Source organism: Molothrus aeneus, chromosome 8 (genome assembly GCF_037042795.1).
Source record: "Molothrus aeneus isolate 106 chromosome 8, BPBGC_Maene_1.0, whole genome shotgun sequence".
NCBI lineage: Eukaryota > Metazoa > Chordata > Aves > Passeriformes > Icteridae > Molothrus > Molothrus aeneus.
Genome location: NC_089653.1, coordinates 26,206,193 through 26,222,197, shown reverse-complemented (window position 1 = coordinate 26,222,197; position 16,005 = coordinate 26,206,193). Strand labels below are relative to the sequence as shown.

General features: G+C 50.2%; 1 protein-coding gene across 1 annotated transcript; it reads right to left on the bottom strand.

Moving 5' to 3' along the window:
• Window positions 1-880: 880 nt before the first annotated feature.
• Window positions 881-10,715, bottom strand: DUSP5 (dual specificity phosphatase 5). Its single transcript, XM_066554566.1, has 4 exons — window positions 10,204-10,715; window positions 5,942-6,084; window positions 4,310-4,529; window positions 881-2,534 (listed from the first exon to the last, which is right to left on the bottom strand). The coding sequence occupies exons 1-4, from the start codon at window positions 10,595-10,597 to the stop codon at window positions 2,134-2,136; spliced, it is 1,158 nt and encodes a 385-aa protein (XP_066410663.1). The 5' UTR covers window positions 10,598-10,715; the 3' UTR covers window positions 881-2,133.
• Between the last annotated feature and the right edge of the window lie 5,290 nt (window positions 10,716-16,005).

Here is a 16,005-nt window from a genome sequence, read left to right as displayed (position 1 = left end):
TGTGGGCTGAGAGGCAGAAGGCTCTTTCCAGAGTTGCCCAAGGGGACCAATTAGATCTTTCAGAAAATTAATTGATCTGCTCTTACTAGATCAACTGCCTTACCTCCCTGGCTGCTGGTTCCCATGTTCAGGTTTCCCAGAGCCCAGGCAGGGCTGCTGACACATCCCTCTGACACTGGGTAAGAACTCCAAGGCACATCTCCAGTAAGACCTTCTCATCTGTCAGATTTACTTCCCTGGAGGTAAGAAGTTACAAACGGATGTGTATGTGCACACATGCTCTGTAACCCAGATATTGGCCATAGATTTTTCAACTCAATAATTTAGAATTGCAGATCATAAATGTGCTGCAGCGATGAGCCAGAAAAAGCCTAGTAAATTCAAGAAGAAAAGGGGTATGAAATGCATCAGACATGCTGGTTCTTCTAACTTTTTTTTTTTTTTTAATTTAAAAAAGTGAAAAGACCCACATGCCCTGGCTCCTGGCACCCAGAGGTGCTGCACATCACACACAAGCTTTGCTCTAAAGATCAGGGCAAGTAGGATCCTTTGTCATGGGTTGGAAGGAAGTGGGGGCCGTGCCTAGTTCAGATTTTCATCTTCAGCAAGATGGTAAATCTTAAATAAAACACGCATGAATCAAAAGAGAAGTGCCTGCCCGGCTGCTGGGAAGTGACGCCACCGCCACCGTGACTCATGTCATTCTGTTTGAAACAATCCTCCCCCTCACCTTCTCCCCTCTCTAGTGATGCACCTTGGTGGCTCTGCAGCACACAGCACAGTGAGACTTGCCCATCTCTCCTACCTTCTTACACCATGGTGTTTTTCTCAGGTGACCTCTCCTGCCACCCAGCTCTCCCAAAGTACTCTCACAGATCAATCCAAGTACAACAAACAGCTTTATTTTCCTGGCATTTTTTTTCCTTTATTATTTTTTACATACCATAAAAACCATTGCAGGTTTTTTTTTTCACATTCACGAGATCTCCTGGAAATTATTGCCATTTCCCATACATATTACATATGAAAAAATACTAAAAAGGTCAACAGACAGAGACACTCATTCTGAACTCCCTGTGGACACAGAAGCCAATGTGAGCGAGACAGAAATAATTTTTTTCTGGACAAAGGCTGACTAGAGGTGACCACACACTCTAAGCAAGTCACATAACACTGAAAAAGACCACTTGACCATACACGATACACAGTGGGAACACTTGGGAAGGGATGGAGAAAAAGTTGTTTTGGAGCTGAAAGCTTGTCAGGATTTTTTGGTGTGAAGTCCAGCAGTTACAGTGTTTCACAATTGGGATGTGAATGTGATGAGGATTGTTGAGACATTCAAGTATTCTAGGGCTGTTCTTAAAAAACAGATGGGAGGATAATAGCTCAGCAGGGTAGCTGATAGTCCTTAAGTCCCTGCTTTACTTAAAAGCACATCCAGTACAAAGGCAAATACAGAAGTACAGGAAATGCCACACCTGAATGGACCCACTGGTCGGGGTTGGTATCCAGTTACACTGTGGACGATACCTGACACTTCGGAGGCTGGAGCACAAGAGGGGATGTTCACCTGGTTGTGCAGCAGTGTCCTGGAAAAGGTGCTCCCCCTCCCCACTCCAGCCCTTTGCTACCTGAAACATGACACAGGAGAGGGGAGGAGGAAAGCCAGAGAAAGATTTGAACAAATATTCACTCCCTCCACCTCTGTGGTTGCAAAGGTAGTGCTTTTCATTTTGCTTGCTTCCCTGCTGCTGCTGTTTATTGCTTGAAACTTTAAGTAAGGGTCTTTTCAAAAACAAGATTGGAAGGAGATGGGAGCCAAGAACATACTAAATGGATTTCTCATTGTTCCCCGGGAATCTGGAAATACAGTAGTGGGTGCACTTTGTGTGGTTAAAACCCTAAAAAAGCACTTTGTATTTTTTTAAAAAAAGGACAATAAAAGTTCAGAAAACCTGCCATGCTTAGACCTCTTGCATCTTACAGTCACAGCATATGGGAAGTATGACCCATGACAACCACTCCATCTCAGAGTAAGCGGATGAAGTTTCTCTATTGCACATTCATGAAATGTTCTTGTTGGGGATCACAGTTTGGATCAGGACCACACCAGCTCCAGGCCCCCACGGTTCAGCAGGACGAAGATGCCGTCATCGGGCTGAGCTTCAGCTGGTGGACAGGAGAGTGGATGGGCACAGAACTCAACACTGAGGTAGGAAAGGCAAAGCACGAGCCCTCAAAGTTTTTGCCTAAAGTCAGTTCCTCTGCAAAGAAAGATGCGGCTTCTCTCTTGCACGAGGTGACAGGGGGGCTGGGGGTGGAAGACAAGATCTCTGACTCATATTGCAGCAGCTGGCCCATGAAACCGAAGTTTGGTGAGATCAGGCTCCGGCGCTGCTTGATGTAGTCAAAGGCTTCGTCCAGGCGCAGCTTCCTTGTCTTCATGAGATAGGCCATGCAGATGGTGGGGGAGCGCGAGATCCCCGCCTCGCAGTGCACCAGGATCCTGCCGCCCGCCCGCCGGACCTGATCTGCGGAAAGCCACGGCACACATCAGCTGCTGGGGGCATGGGGAAGACACTGTCACCCAGCCAGGGCTGGGGGGACACAGCCAGCCTACAGCAAAGAGAGGCCTGCTCCTCTCTTGGGTACTAGGGTGACACGGAGATTAAAAGACAAGGAAGACAAAACCCAGCTTGTGACATAGCTGAGCATGGTTTCAGAATCTGTGGATCTTGATTTGGTTCTTTTTGCATTTTTTAGGAAAGTCCATCCCTGTCTCCTTCCTTGTGCCTATTTCTCTTTTGTAGCAACTGACATTCAAGAACATTGTGATGCAGGCAATGCTGTAGCTGCATTTCTCTGCCTGCAGCTCAAAATGTGTAAATCCAAGCCTGGCCAGCCGTCCTGCTACCTGGTCACTCAAAAACTGCAGGGGCTGTCATCATCTTTGCCAGAAAAACAGGATTTTTCTTCAAAATCCTAATTCCCTGCTTGGCCAGTTGGCAGCAAACAGCAGTACCAGGAGGTACCCTTGGGTGGAGAGGCTGAGCTCAGTCCCTGGGGCCTCACCACAAAGCACACAGGCGCTGGTAGGCAGCTGCTAATTATAGCCTGGTTAAAGGATGCTTGGACTTAAGTCAGGATATAAAAGGCTTATGCAAAGCACCCATTTGACACAACAGGAGCCACTGCGGTTACTCACACTACACAATGATTGTTATTAAAGAGAATGTGCTTAAAATTAGCCCTTTCCACACAAAAACACTGTTCAAAAAATAGACTTGTCTTTGCTCTATTGCCTTGAGCAACATGTTCAATCTCCAATTTATGGATAGCAGTGAGTGTAGTGCTCAGGGAAACACACAGAGCTGAGGAAGTTATCATTTGCCTGCCAATTGTCTGCCAGGGGACTACCACCACGACCAGTTATATTCATCTACTGCACAAAATAAGGAAGACATGGATTTGAGTCATCCCCAGCATCTACACCACATGCCCAATTTTAAAAGAAAGTGAAAATTAAAGTTGTCCTCAAAATCTGGGAAATTTCAAAGTGACATCTATCAGAAGGGGTTGAGGATAGCACAGAAAGGTGCCATGAATTATTATTTCCCTGAAAGGTGTGAGATGTCCGGGAAGAGGAAGAACTTAGAGAGCACCCTCAGGTCAGGTTTTTGTAATTCTGCCTGCACTGTTGAAGGCCTCAAACTCAGCTGAGCAATGAGTCTGTAACAGTGTTTTATTCTCTTTCTCTCTTGAATATTCCTGGAGAGCAACAGTACCAATTTCAACATTATCTCCACCCAGGCTAAGGCTTCTCCACCCCACAAAACTGTGTTGTGCTTCTCAGGGAGAATGCTCTCTCCTGTGCTCCGTGGCACAGCTCACCTTCACTCACCCACTCAGCCAAACACAGGAAGATTTGAAATGGAATAGCACAAACTTTTCTAAAGGCCTCCTCATTCTTTCTTGCGTTGGGGTATTTGATTAAAGGGTGAGATACCAGCATGATCAAAAGGAGGACTATAAAGAGCTCTGTGATAAGGGGGGACAATGGATTTCTAAGACCCCACACCTTTGAGATATCTCAGCACAGTAAGGCAATGAGCTGACTCTGCTTCACCTGGTTGTTACTGACTCTGGCATGCAAGTCCAAGGAACTGGGGCTTTTTCCTTCACAAAATTCAGTGGACTTCAATGTGTATTTTATTTTAACATTAATTAAATGTATTTTTAATTGATTTTACATTTTAAATGAGTTTAAAATACATGAAGATCTGAAAATTTGTTCATTTGTACCTACCAATGAAGTCTATGGCTTCCTGGAAGTGAGAGCTGATGTCTGCTGTGTGACTGTCCTCCACTGGGATCCACTTGTAGCAATATTGATCTTTGAAGGACTCTGAGCTTTTCCTGGAGACATTTAGCAGGGCTGTGATGTGCAGGTTGGCGAGAAACTCGCACTTGGAAGCATGATAGGCACTACCAAGGTACAGAAAAGGCAGGATTTCAACTGGACCACCCTGGAAGAGAAGGAGCAGAAACATGTAATTCTTTTTTCAAAAGTCCTGAGACCCAAGAGTGACCAAGGGAGCCCATGTTAGTGCCTGCTCCCTCCCTCTGTCCTAATCTTTTTCCCTGCTGGATGTAGCTCCCACAGCAAGGGCCAATGAATCAGTCCCATGGCCAAGCCCATGCAGGAAAAATGTTTTCATTTTCTTGTCCACATCTGCAAAATACAAAGTCAGACCCAACCTACCCATGTGCAGCATGTTTGTGGCTTTCTTTAAAGTGCTGCCCCTTGCAGTGCACCCAAAGTGCTTTCATAGGTGGTGCCCATTCCCACTGAGGCTTTACCAAAATGGGGCACGGCAGGGAGCCACATCCAGCAGAGAGGAAGACTAGGACAGAGGAAGAGGCTGCTTTGGCTCAGCCAGGGCTTTGCCCCTCTGGTCACATCTCCAAAGGTGAAACAAAAAAAAAGCAAAAAAACTGGATATAGGCTCCCCATCCCCCTTCACCCCACACCTCTCTTGAGCACAGCACCCGCTGCATCACCCACCCTGAGATGTCATCTCAGTTCCTCCTTCCTCAGCACAAGCAAAGGCTGCATGACGAGATGGCAAAGCAAAGCCACCACGTGACACAGCTTTCTGAGCTGGCAGGTAACTTTCCATGATGCACAGGAGTTGCTGCCACCCCCCAGCTGCACGAAACTGCCTTTCCACTGCCCCTGACCTGCCCACATGGTGGGTTCCCACGCATCAGGGACAGCTGGCAGCCAGCCACGGTGGCAGGAGGGCACCTGGTGTGGGAGGTACCCCGGGGAGCAGAGAGGCGTCACAGGGGGACTCCCCTGAGCAGCAGGAACTGCACGCCCGGGCGGAAGCGCCCTGACCGCAGGGTGACATCTCGGAGCACACATCATCCCCGGGCTGGGGGGCACACCACGACTTCCCCTCTGGAAACCCCACTTCCCCAACCCAGTGGTGGCTCTCACTTCTCAGAGGCTCTGGCCCCTTGCCAGCCTCAAATTCCTCCTGAGATCTCAGAGGAGTCATGGGCAGAACGTGCTCAAAAGTGGCACTCCTGGCAGCCTCTCCCCTGCCCATTCTCAGTCTCCTCTAGAGGTGTGAGCTGCTGACAGCTCTCTCTGTCTGGGTGTGTGATAAGAGAGTTCATAAATAGTTTTGGGGGCTAGATGAGTGTTTTGCCTCCTTCTGCCTAATTTTAAAGCCAGGTGGAGGTGATGCTGACCAGCAGCACACAAGGGCAACTTATTCAGCTCACAGGCTATCAGCCTGGACTGTGACAACTTATTCACAACCCACGGCAGCACCAGCCCCACTGACACCCTGCCAGCCTCCAAGAGAGCCTGGTGGCAGCAGGGAGAAGTCCCAAGGGGAAGGTCACCCCCCACAGCCATGACACACACCTGGTCATAAGCAGGTTTGTGGTTGGCACTCTGCTTCTCACAGTGGCTGGCAAGGTTCCTCTCTGCTTCCGTCCTCTCTGGGGAAATGAGTTTTCCATTCACGCAGCACTCAGGATATTGAGAGTTAAAGGTTTCATATCCCCCTAGGGAAACAACAAAAAGAAGAAAACATTAATATTTGCCCTCCCAAGGACTGGTTTAATTCAAGTGAAGGACAAACAAAGCTCCAGCAATGCAGTGGGACAGCAGTGCCCAGCAATGAGTCCAGGGAAGTGTCAATGAAGGATAGTGCTCCTCTGGGAAAATGGGTTTGCTTAAAAGAGTTTGGGCATCCAAGGAAAAACCTCTGATACCACTGACAATTATTAACTTGCCAAAACCCAGTGAATCCAGACTAAAGCTGTTAGCAAATGTAATTCTGTTGAGTCTAGCAACCATTAGCCCAAATACAGTGGGGACTAAACTCCCTCCCCCCAGGTTTTATACATGAGCACCAATTCCAGCATTTGAGGCAGAGATTTCTGTACTCAGAATCATCTTTTCTAAACCTGTCGTTAATATATTCACTACAACAACACGCAAAATATTTTATTTGCATTTTTAAATGGACATAAACACAAGAGGGGGATGCTTGCATGTGTCTCATTAATCACCACAATGCATGAAGACAGTGAAGTAATGAAGATGGTCCCACTGAAACCAATCTGTTAAATAACAGCTATAAAACTTAATGAAATCCTGTGACAGCATTTGACAACTGAATAGCCCCACATGAGCTGTTCTGCACGGTTAAGTACTGCGTTCATTTCATTCAGTGTGCTGCTAATGAAAAGGAATTAATCCTATTATTACATTGTTACTCAAAGTTTTCAGCCGCTAAATTGTTGCCTGTTTCCAGGCTGGGAATATTCTGCATGGAAGAACATCATCTCCAAAAAGTACCTGAATAAGTCAGGCAGCAGAAGCAGCCAGGAAACGTCAATGGTGTGCCACATGTCTGCCACCTGTGCTTTCTCAGAGCAGAAATGAATGGCTCCTGAACAGCCACATTCAATAATCCTTCAGCGTGGCCCTCAAGTAAACAAGGCTTGGAAGGCAAAGCCTCCCGTTGTGATTCATTCACCTGCGACTGTTTCACCCTGATAAGCTGTGTCGGTGTGGGTGCCCGGGTGCAAGGGAGGGTTTTGAAACAAGGGAAGTGCAGAGGATCAGAGCAGCTCACAGCCGGGGCTGCCCGGCACAGCCACCTCTGACGGTTCAGCCCCACAGTGCCGGTGTCTCATCTCTTTGCAATGTTTGAGCACTGGTGTGCTCAAATTCATGACGTGCTGCTGTCGCCTACTCATTCCTGCCGTGGGGTCCTCGTGTTGCAAGTGGCCAGCACGATCCAAAGCCCACTGAACGTGATGAAAGTCTCTTTTCCATGACAGAGGGCAGGAGAGTGACTTTACAGCAAAGGGCCACTCAGCACCTGCACCTTTCCTCCTACCCCCAGCCACATTCTGCCAGCTCATCCCAGAGCTCACAGCATGAGGCAGTGGTCCAAGCAGTCAAGTGACCGTGGAGACCAGGGTGGTGGTGGGAGGTGTTTGATAAAATGATATCCGCAACAACGGGGTTGAAAAAATGATATCCCTAGCAACTCACAGTGTGAAAAAACAACAAACACGAGAAGCTCTGCAGAATTTCCTGATCTCCAGCTGCCCTTCGTGGGGTGAACTTTTAAATCCTCTTGTTTTACATAGTTGACCTTATCTTCCCCCAACCCCCCAGTTACTGCCATCACATAGGAAAAGTATATCCAGTTTATAAAAATAACCATGATCCCCATTTACACCCTATGTTGCTGTTTTTACACTTGAAGGAACACAAAAACCTGCCCAAGCCAAACTTGCATGTGTGTTCCAGCAGACATGCATGTCTCGTGTCTCTTGGGGCAGCTAACACATGCAGCTGGTGAATGGTTAATTACAAGCCTTGGGGATCAGGATATTTGCAAGCCATTCTTACAGTGAGTCATCTGCTCATCCCATCCTCCAGCAATCTCCTCTCTTCCCCCTCCCCACTCAACCTACCTTCCCTGAGGTCATTTCTGCAAATACTCGGTTGCTCATCATGGAGAGCTGAGCTGCACTTCCCTTTTAATCGATAAGTAATAGAATCATTATCGGCACCAAGGGACTATGCGTTGTTTTATCTTTTTTTTTTTTTCCCTGACACACAACCACTCTCACTGTGCTGGGGCTGAGCTCACCCACAGTGAAACTGCACCTACACAGATGAAAGATGTGACCCTGCAAGCCAGAAAGCAATGGAGGGAACAGGGCCTGGCATGCAATGACTGAGTTCCAGCTGCTCTCTCTGGGACCAGATCCTCAGCATCTTGATGACCTCCTCATATCTTATTGCCACGAGACCTCCGTAGCACTTAAGTAGCCAACACCTCCTCCCAGCTCTCCATGCCTAGGGAGAGAAGGAATATAAGGGGAAACCTCAAGGAGGATTTTTCCTGGTGGTTTTACAGCCTATTATTTGCAAAACTAGTAGCAGAGACCTCCAAAGGACCCTTTCTCCTGATCAGAACACAGTGTTCCTGGGTGATTTATATCCCCCATGTGCCAAAAATCTTCCCCCAGGCCAGCTTCCTGGGGGTCGGTGGCCCCAGTGAATCACCAGTGCTGCCCACTGAATCATGGGCCTGAACCTGCAGCCCCAAGCACTTACAGAAAAGCAAAAGGAAACTGCAGCAGGAAACTTTCTCATACACTGAGAGGAAATGTCTTTAGCCTCAAATCAACAGGCTTTCAAAATAAGACACTTCACAACTCACAAGATGTACAAAGCAGAGGCTACACTAACCCCTCACTCCGGGTAAACTGCCCACAGCCACAGTCACCACTCCAAAATGTGGGGCTGGTACATGAAGAGGAAAGGATGATCGTGTGGCCAAACAAGCAGTTTGAGAGTCAGCAGAGCTTAATATGGCCCCTAGTTTACCGCAGACTTCCCACAGTGACCCTGAAGATATTTCTTCATCTCTAATTTAGTGTAGTCCCTAAGGATTTGAATGACACAGTGCCAGTATCTCTACCCACCAGCAGCAGAATTTGTGCTTTTGGGGTGACTGTCAGATCCAGCAAAGGCTGATAGTGGCAGGACAGAACCAGGGTGGTGGCAAACAGCCGAGGAGCATACCCAGGCTGAAGATGCCTCTGCCCCAGGGGGAGGTCGTTATAGAAGCTTAAAACTGGGTACCTCAGGTCAAAAACTAGCGATAAAAGGCTTATTAAAAGTGAATTAACCCTGGCCCATTAGAACACGGGGGCAGGCTTCATTCAAGAAACATCGCCTGGTTTTCCCCTCCCTTTTATGGCCTCATGGCATGGCAAGGGGGTCTTTGGAAGCTCCTTCCTCGGCGTGGTGCCGCTGCGGGAGCCCCGCGGCCGCCGGGGGTGCGGAGCCTCGGGCGGGAGCGGCCCCGCCCGGCACGGCCCCGCTCCCAGGGCAGGTGGGGGCTGCGCTGAGACAACCGGGAGGGCAGAAGGACAAAGGCGCTGCCAGAAGTGGGGGGAGGCAGGGGCGGAAGGACAGGGAAAGGGCGGGCTGCTATGCTCGCTATGCTATTTATCGTTTTATTAGCCCGGGTTACACGGAAGGAAAACAAAGAACCGCAATCGAAGGGCTGTAATACACGTGAGGGGAGGAGGTATTTCTGTCCCCCGGCGAGCACCGGAGTTTCGCCTCTGTCAGAGTCCCGATGTGCCCGACAGAGAGAAACCTCTCCGCCCTCGGTGGAGGGGCGGGCATCGGCCCCAGAGTTTCGGGCACCCAACACGAGCGGCCGCGTGTCACCCGGCGGACAGCGAGTAGCGGTGGCCTCGTCTCTCATATCCGCAGGGCTGATTTTGTTTCCCATGCAGCGCCGATGTCTCTCCCCCTTTGATAATCTGCAACTTTTGCTGTTCTTTACTAATTATTCTCTGCTTTCCCCCTCGGCTTCTTAAACGCTTGGCGGGGGTGAGCGGAAAGGCATTTCGGCTCAGCTCGCAGAGTCTATCCGGGATTTATTTCCAGTAGGTGGAAAAGAAACAAAATCCCGGTGTTACCTCCCTGCCCTCCACCAATAATCAGGTTTACTGCAGGGCGAAGGAGGGGGAACGGGAGCACCTCGGGGCGGCCGCCGCCAGCCAGGGGAGTTTTGAGGGTGGATCGCGCCGCTCTCCCCCAGCCCCTGGCCCTCGGTTCCCCGCGACCCCTCTCACCTTTCAGGAAGCAGACCCTGGCCCCGGCCTCGGGCAGGCTGGACAGCAGGGCGTTGAGGACGATCTGGGCTGTGCTGTCCTTCTTCAGCTTCTGCCAGTGGCCCGTGTCCTGGTCCAGCACCACCACGGCCGCCAGGCGGGCGGCCCCCGCCGCCCCCTCGGCTCCCGGCAGCAGCCGCGCTCGGGCCGCCGCGTCGGGCACCACGAAGTGCAGCGGCACGGCCCCGCCGCGGGCCCGCCGCATCACCACCGAGTTGAGGTTGACGTTGAGCGAGCCGCGGAGGCAGGAGGCCGAGTAGGACAGGTAGGGCCGGCAGTCCAGCACCAGGCAGCGGGAGGGCTCCTTCCGCAGCAGCTTCCGCAGCTGGCGGCAGTCGAGGGACGTGACTTTCATGCCGGCCGAGGGTCGCGCCCCGCCGCAGCCGGGGCGGGAGCAGAGAAAGCGGCGGGAGGGTGCCCGGTGCTAGCGCGGAGCCGGCGGCGATGGGACGGGACGGGACGGGAGGGACAGAGGCACCGCGGGGCCTCACCGAGCCCGGGCAGGGAATCCCGGCCGGCGCCGCCGGGCATTTATATGAATGGGAGGCCGGGCCGTGACGACACTGCCCATATAAGGGGAGTGACGCGCCCGCCTCCCAAAGATGGACATCCCCCGCCCCGCGCGCCGCCCCCTGGCGGGGATCCCCTCCCCAGCGGCGGTGGGTCAGCATCGGAGCAGAGGAAGCTGAAAAACGCTGCAAAAATTCTCCACTCATCGGATGGGGCTCATCCCGACATCACCCCCGCCCCCTCCCCAGCGCGTCAGGAGAGTCGGGAAGCGTGCGGGGGGATGGAGGAGAAGGAAGGAAAGAAGGGAGGAAGGAAGGAAGGGCAGCGCTGGGGCAGGATTCTCGCACCAGGTTGCGAATGGAGTTTCAATTCCCTTTTTCCCCCCTCACTGTGTATCCTCACCCCCAGAAAAGCCTGAGCCCAGGCAGACCTGTCTGCGAGAGCTCTGCTGCTCGCGGGATGGGAGCTGCCCGCTCCTAGATCCCCTCGGAAAGAGTTGGGTCCCCTGCTTAGGCCATGGTTTGCATTAAGGCAGCTTTGGCAACTGAGTGATCAGCGAGAACACTGATCCTCAGGTTGTTGCCTGGGGAACAACCCAGAGAATGCTGGTACTTAGCCCAAGGTTTACAGCCTAAGGAGCAAACGAAGAGTAGCGGACTGGGCAAAGCATGATGTGCCATTTCTGCAAAATTAGTGAAAGCTCTGAAGCAATGGGGACAAGGATGAAATGGCCATCTTCAATAAATCTGAAAATTGCTGGTATGGCTGTTTGAGGGGAGGGTCCCTTTTCCTGTGGCTGCAAGAATGTGTCTCAAGGACTTGCAAGACTTACACCACAGACCACTGACTGTGCCTGTGTCCAGAAGTGATGACACTAAGATGCACAGGAATTAGGAAATTTGGCACTTACTCTTCCATTGTAGATAGTTTTGTAAAGGCACCAAAACGATGAGTGGAAATTCCTAGAAGTTAAGCAAAAGGGTGAACTCCAGTCAAGCTCATTAAAGCCCAGGCAGATGACAGTGGAGCTAAGAGCAGGGTGTCATTTATTCTGATGGTGCCCTGAAAGAATGCTCACCTCAACAGCAGGCAGGAAGTGCCATCCCTGCCTCAAATTGCCTGCACCTGAAACAGAGAAGCACTAAAGAGACTGTGTGAAGAAAAGCTGATTGAAAGAATGGCAACTACTGGTTTTGAAGCAACTCCTCTTCCTCTTTCAATTCCCCTACAGTCCTCCCATCTGGCTTCTTCTAACCTAACCCCCCCTCACTCCCCTCCTCTGAGTCAGCCAGGGTATGAGATGGAACAAAAATAGAAGTAGCTTGTGGGTAGGGGCAGATGTTCACAGCACATCTCAGCGTGGGCGTTGTCTTCACCTGGCCACTGCCATCCTGGCTCCTTCCCTTGCTCTGCACCCACCCTGGGAGGCAGCTGGGCACTGGCAGAGCCACATGGCTGGGTGAGACCCACGTGCCAGCACGGTTCCTCTCAGAACTGGACCACCATAGCTGTGCCAAAAGCCTTCACATGGACTAGATGGGAAATTTGGCATAGGCAGGGGTGCTGTGCTCACACAGGGAATCTCCACACCACCTGAACACAACCTGCCTTTCCTGCCTCTCAGCCCAGAGCTTCAGGGGCCAGTTTCCTGCTGACAAGCAGCCTCCTTCCCTTGGGACTCAGACCCCAGGAACAGTTCAGCTGGCAAACTGATCCCAGTGGGGCATAGGGAGAGAAGAGGTGCTGTGAGCAGATGCTGGTGTGCTCCTCCCTCCTGAGAGGAAGGAGGGGGCCAGCACAGTCACAGTATCATTTCCTCTCAGGAAACCCAACTGAAATGTGGAGGGGTGAGAAAAAGAGCTTTTTCTCCTTCCACACTCCTGCCTGAAGTGATACCTCTGAAGCCGGGGCAAATTACCCCAGCCCAGAAAATCGGTTCTCCAGGGAGTACCTGAAGTTTGGCCCGTGCTGGTGGCAGGGTGTATATCACCAGACCTGACCTGCAGCTGACCTTCCTCCTTTTACACACCTAATGCTAAGCATCCAAACAACTGCCTTTCAGTAGATTACAACTCTGCTTTTGTTTCTTAATGGAGTGAGTCACGACCACCTTTTTATTAGGAGAAAATAACAAGGCTAACAACAGCAGTACTAATGCTTCCTCTGCTGCAGGGTGCTGGATGCAGTGTCCCTGACTTCTCTGCCCACCAGCAAAATGTCTCAGCTGTACTTGGAAACAGATGAGCAATCAGGGCTGAGCTGTCAGGACTATGGGATGGACATGGATACTCTTTCCTGCTGGAGCAGCTCCTTCAGTTGCCGAGTGCTCCCAGCCAGAAGAAAGAAAGGGCCTGGATTCCTGTAAATGGAAGTGGTTGAGTAAATTAAACCACTCTCAGCTTTAGGTAGGAAACTCCCCTCCTCCCTGCAGCATTTTACATCATTCCCACTTCGGTTCCGTTGCATCTCTCTGCTCCTCCTCCCGCTTCCCCTGATAATCTCCCAGGCTCTTTCTGCCTTTGTCTTGGACTTTTATCGGAACTTTCAGATCAGCTTGGTCCTTTCCTTTTCTTCCAGGCTGTGTTTCCCTTAACCTAGCTCATTCTTCCCTTCCCCACCTCCTCTCGGCTCTTTGTTTCTGCCCATTCTCAGCGCTGCAAAGGGAAACTTTCTCGCTGCAGCTGGGGAGTGGCCACCCCATCTCCCGAGGGGTGCAACTGGACCTCCACCCAAGGGAACAGCATCCAGAAGGTATTGCCCAAGAGTAAAAAATGTCTTTCGGACAGAATAAAACTCAAAACGAGTTTTAAAAGGAGGCTTACATGAATAAATGAACACAATTTCTTGGGAAGCAAAAGAGACAGGCTCAGCCAAGTTTCTAGGGCTTGACTTGTCTCAGCTGAGACGTGGGATGCCCTGTTCTGGATGTTACAAATGTGCTTGTAACTCCAAAGAGGTAAGACCAAACCTCAGCAAGACCAGAGGTGAGAGAAAGCCAGTGAGCTCCTGGAAAGGACAATGAGGAGAAGACCAAAGATCTTACAGGAGATAGGTCAGGGAGGTGTTACAGAGAATAACCTGAATGCCATCGGGTCCTAGTCTGGGGCTTGAGCTGCATTCATACCCCTGCTGGGGAACAATCCTGACCCCACATCCTCCTGTTGGTTGTGAAATGCAAGAAATTCCTCAGATGAACAAAGCATAGCACAAGGCAGCAGAGAAGACGGGTTGGCATTTCTTTAATGTTATTAAGCTTTCCATATCATCAGTTTCTAATTTTGGAGTGGCTGATGTCAAAACACTTACAGGACAAGCAGTGAGATAGGTTTGTGCCAGTAAATGGAGAGTCTCAAGACACTGAAATTTATACCCAGGGCTAAGGTCAGCTGAGCAGTGGCAACAGGAGATTGTCAGACTCAGACCTCATTGGTGTCATGACTTGGCCACTCATGAAATAAAGATGTAAGATCAGATCATGATCATTCATCTCATTATGAATTTCTCTCAGCCCCAACAGAACACCTGTTGCCAAAAGCTGATTCTACAGGGTGAAAAGCATTATCAGACACAGACATGAGTTGCCTGCACTCAGCATTTCTGAAAATCAGGCTGAAAGGGAATCTCAGTCTTAGTCTGATTTTTACCTGACTCATGCCTATGTGACTGCGACTGCACTGACTGCTGGAAGCTGCTGTCAACAGCTACAGTCAGCAGTGAAAGAGGAATGAACCAAACCTCCTGACACCTTTCAGAAGCCTCTGTTCTTTCTGTTCCACTAGCTGGTGGCTTAACCCTGCATACAGATGGAAGATAATTTTTAAAACAGGGAATCCATCTATCTGCACAATCAAGTTTCAATTTCTCTGCTTGCCTGATATGGCCCCCAGCACCATGAGCCATATTGGTGGAGCACTTGCCAGACCCAGTTATGAATGTAAAGAAGCTGTCTTCCCATTTCCAACCACATACTATCCCTGGGGTAGCTGCAGTAATTGCTTACATGGGAAAATGATTTCTGTAGTTAGCTGCCTTTAATGAGAGACAAAGCCCTTTTGTTCTTTTATCAACTTGCCAGTTCTCATTTGTTCTTTTCTCTTCCTGCCACTGCTTCCCCACATATGCATTTCTTGCCTTCTCATCCTGTCTCTTCTCTTTTCCTGGATGTATTTCCCAGGAACCTGCTCCTATTCTGCATAGGCAGATCTCCTTGCACTAACACAGCTATCACCAGCCTGGCTGGTGTTTCCCTCACGTCTCCCAGCTATTCCTGCCTTTCTGTACCCAACTAACCTGCCATACTGCAAGACCTTGGGTGTGCTTATTGCTTCTTTAGACTGTTGTGAGACACCAAGTAACGTAAAATATTCCTACATATGCTGTTTAATTGGCTATTAGGACAAGCATATCTTGAAGGAATGCTGTATACTTCAGCCCAGATCTCTTGGAAGCAAATCTCATCGTTGCTGAATCTGATTCTCTCTGCCTTGGTCTTTCTGACTGACTCATTTCTTAAGCACCAGGTTGTTGCCTAGAGGCTATAATCACATAAGTATAATCCACTGCACAGTGTGTGCTACTATGCCCACTCCACTGAGAATGAGTACAGCTCCTGGGTACAGAAATGACTTTTTAAGCTCAAAATGGAACAGCTCACGCTTTTAGCTGAGAATGTTTTGGAGCCATTTCAGTAGGCTACACAGATATAAGCAAACAAACACAGTCAGTAAAACCCCATACGGCTCTGTTATCTATAGCACTGCCAGTAACAAGAAAAATTCCCACCCCACAGCCCCTGCTTGTTTTTAGGGATCCCCAGTCAGGACAGGGCAACCAGTGGGTCATGGTGCAGACTACAAACCACCTCACTTACTCCAGCACAAGCATGGCATTGCACATCCCATGCCCAAAAAGCTCTTTATCTCCCACCTTTGCAAACAGAAAACACAAAAAAAGTAGATCTTGGCTTTGGACATCACCCTAGATGGTGTTTCTGAGTGCAGTTTGGGTCTTCTCAGGGTGTCTAGAGGGCAGCTGTGGGGAAAAGGGGAGCAGCTGGAGCCAGTGGGCTGGGGGAGGCTGGGGCCACCCGGAGCAGTGGAGGGGAAGCAGATAAAGCAGAGCTTGCCCTTCCCAGCAGTACCACGGGAAAAGGCTTACCGGGAAGGCGGGACAGGCGCTGCAGGAGCAGGGAAGCTGAGTGCCCGCCCTGGGGTCGCTCCCTGTGGCTGTGGTTCTCCATGACTGAGGGCTCCA

What these genes read in the sequence shown, in the direction of transcription:
- DUSP5 (XM_066554566.1), bottom strand. Translation starts at nt 10,597, where the DNA reads ATGAAAGTCACGTCCCTCGACTGCCGCCAGCTGCGGAAGCTGCTGCGG. An exon ending in CAGGGTCTGCTTCCTGAAAG is followed by an intron (nt 6,085 to 10,203) that starts GTGAGAGGGGTC and finishes TTGTTTCCCTAG; the next exon opens with GGGGATATGAAACCTTTAAC. An exon ending in ACAAACCTGCTTATGACCAG is followed by an intron (nt 4,530 to 5,941) that starts GTGTGTGTCATG and finishes CTTCTCTTCCAG; the next exon opens with GGTGGTCCAGTTGAAATCCT.